Genomic DNA, 2604 nt, shown 5'->3' on the forward strand with positions numbered 1-2604 from the left:
TGTATATGAAAAGTTGACAAAATAAAATTAATAGATGTTTCGTATGTTTTGTTTACATTTTCGACATATACAACTAACACGATTGTTGTAGTTTTGCAGTTAGCTTGTATAAGTGTACCATGGTAATATTTTTATTTTTTCTTGTAGTCAACTATTTTCAAATAAACTGTTTAATTTTTTTCTTGATGTCGTCTATTTTTATTGTCAAAATTTGGTCGAATTAACCACAATAGATTTTTTATATTCTGGTTTAAAACGCTTCTAAAACCCAAATGAAAAGATACAATTATTTTGTAAATAACTGAGTACTCGGTATTTTTTCACTTGTTATTGGGAAGCAGAAAATATCTGGCAACTCTAGTACCAGCTGTTTGTTTACACTGTATTGTTTACTTCTCTCAGTTGTTGTTAAAAACAAGTTGAGGTATTTTGCACTATTAGAATTATTGGGACTGCTTTTTTATGTGATATTATGGAAAATGCAAACAAGACTCTGGTGATATGAAATTGGGAACTAATTGTGTGATATATGAAGAAAAGAAAATATGTGGAATAAGTCAATGAATGAAATGGACGACCAAGGACGACAAAGGGTGTTTTGTATTACTATAAAGTTGAATACAGGGTGACACATATGAAATATAAAATAGACGTATCGTGGCATTAGGGCGTTAAATATGAACATTGTAAACTGATTTAAATGTTAATTAAATTCTAATATTTATTTTTTATCTTTTAGAACATGGCAGGAAATACGGAAAATTTAGATGATATAGATTCATTGATCGAATTTTGTCCCGAATCACCATCTTTGTTAGAGCAAAATTGTAGGAATGTTACTACAGAAGGTGCAACCACAGCATTTGAACTACAATCACCGCCACCTACACGTATAATATTCGTTTGTTCGCTATGTCTTCGCCAATATGATTTAAAGGAGGATTTAAGGGGACACATGATAGAATATCATAAATGTGTACCCATAGATAAGGAAACTAAAACGTTGACTACCACAAAATCCGAGAAGAACGATAGCACCAACGAAACGATGCCACTAATAATTACACCCGAATTTAATGATGACACACAAGAGAAGCCCGAAATGAAACCCGTACCTTTTAAAGATTTTCGTTTGATTCTGAGACAATGCATGAATCTTAAATGTACAGCTGGAAATAGTTGTATTTACAAATTTGCCAACGCTGAAAATCGAGAAAATCATATTAAATGTCATGTACCGGGTAAAAACACATTTAAATGTTATATTTGTTCATTGTCAATAAATAACTGGAGACGGTGTACTGCTCACTTGTGGAAATCTCATAAAATTGATGTGGATCTACTTAAATGCCCTGTATGCGAATTTAAATCATATGCTTCTGGTGAGTTGTAATGTTTATATAGAAGTTAACGTTAAATTGGCTTATTGTTGGTCTGATCAAAAGACAACACTTCATTTTTCGTGTTTGGCAAATCTCGATTATATTTTGTATAAAACTTTAATTAAGAACATACTTTACGCAATAAATTGCATAATTTTCGATATTAAAAGAGTTGCACTTATTAACAGAATTTCGAATTCATTTGCTAGCATTAGTTTGGCGTCACATGAGAGTTCACAAGAAATGGCGTCCTCGAGTTATGCGTTCCTTAAAAGCTGTGAAGCGTAAACGATTGCAGCAATCACAAGATACCTCCAGCAATCCGCCACCAATAGAAAAGCCTAAACCAGCAGTGAGGCAAAATAAATATTATTCGGAAAAAACTTGTGAAATATGTGACCGGAAATTTGTAAATGGAAAAACGCTGTCGAAGCACATAAAAACTGTTCACAATAAAATTAAGCCATTCATATGTAATGTATGTGGCAAGAAAATGTCACGAAAGGCAAGCTTAATAGTAAGTTTGTGTTATAGTAATGAATTATTTGCTTGCATATAAACGTCTTTTTTTAGATTCACATGCGTCAACATACCGGTGAAAAACCTTTACATTGTAAATCCTGTAAATTTTCCACACGAGATCCCAGTGTCTTGCACAAGCATCAAATGCGCCACAATAAAGACTCGGCTAAATTGAAATGTTCATTGTGTGACTTCACCTGTATACAAGCTAATGCTTACAAACATCATATGCGTTTAAATCATATTGAGAATTATAAGAAAATTGCCTGTGATTTATGCAATTATGTTACAGTTAATGAAGAAAAACTAAGAGCTCACAAGGAAGATCATCGTAAGGGCTTGTTACGCAAAAATGAGGATTCACAAAGTGCAATAAAACCCCAGAAGAGTAATGAGGTAAGTATTTTCCATCAGAATTTCATTAATAAATTTGATTTGTATTGAAATAATGATTATTTGTAAAGACTTTAATTTGTCGTTATAGAGACGACCAGTATATTTACATTCAGTATATATTTATTTATTAGTATGTTTTTTAATTCCACAAATCTCTCCATATTTCCAGGCATCTGCCGATTGTTTCTTGCCCTTGGAAAGTATTGATTCATTACCACATGAACCAGCTGTTGACACTGGTGGTGTTACAATACCAGCACCCTCTGAAGATTCACAATTCCCCACCTATTTCCATACAAATTAA

At 32.5% G+C, this 2604-nt stretch overlaps 1 protein-coding gene across 1 annotated transcript; it reads left to right on the forward strand.

Annotated features, from left to right (window-relative positions):
- The first annotated feature begins 677 nt into the window (after positions 1-677).
- On the forward strand, positions 678-2604 carry LOC133322922 (transcriptional repressor CTCF). The gene is made up of 5 exons (XM_061531874.1): positions 678-686; positions 740-1382; positions 1592-1899; positions 1956-2300; positions 2470-2604. Exons 1-5 carry the CDS (start codon positions 678-680, stop codon positions 2602-2604), a joined length of 1440 nt encoding a protein of 479 aa, XP_061387858.1.

Source organism: Musca vetustissima, unplaced genomic scaffold (genome assembly GCF_032173495.1).
Source record: "Musca vetustissima isolate MV318-11 ecotype Yass unplaced genomic scaffold, APGP_CSIRO_Mvet_v1 utg31550, whole genome shotgun sequence".
Lineage (NCBI taxonomy): Eukaryota > Metazoa > Arthropoda > Insecta > Diptera > Muscidae > Musca > Musca vetustissima.

What these genes read in the sequence shown, in the direction of transcription:
- LOC133322922 (XM_061531874.1), top strand. An exon ending in ATTTAAATCATATGCTTCTG is followed by an intron (nt 1,383 to 1,591) that starts GTGAGTTGTAAT and finishes TTCATTTGCTAG; the next exon opens with CATTAGTTTGGCGTCACATG. An exon ending in CACGAAAGGCAAGCTTAATA is followed by an intron (nt 1,900 to 1,955) that starts GTAAGTTTGTGT and finishes GTCTTTTTTTAG; the next exon opens with ATTCACATGCGTCAACATAC.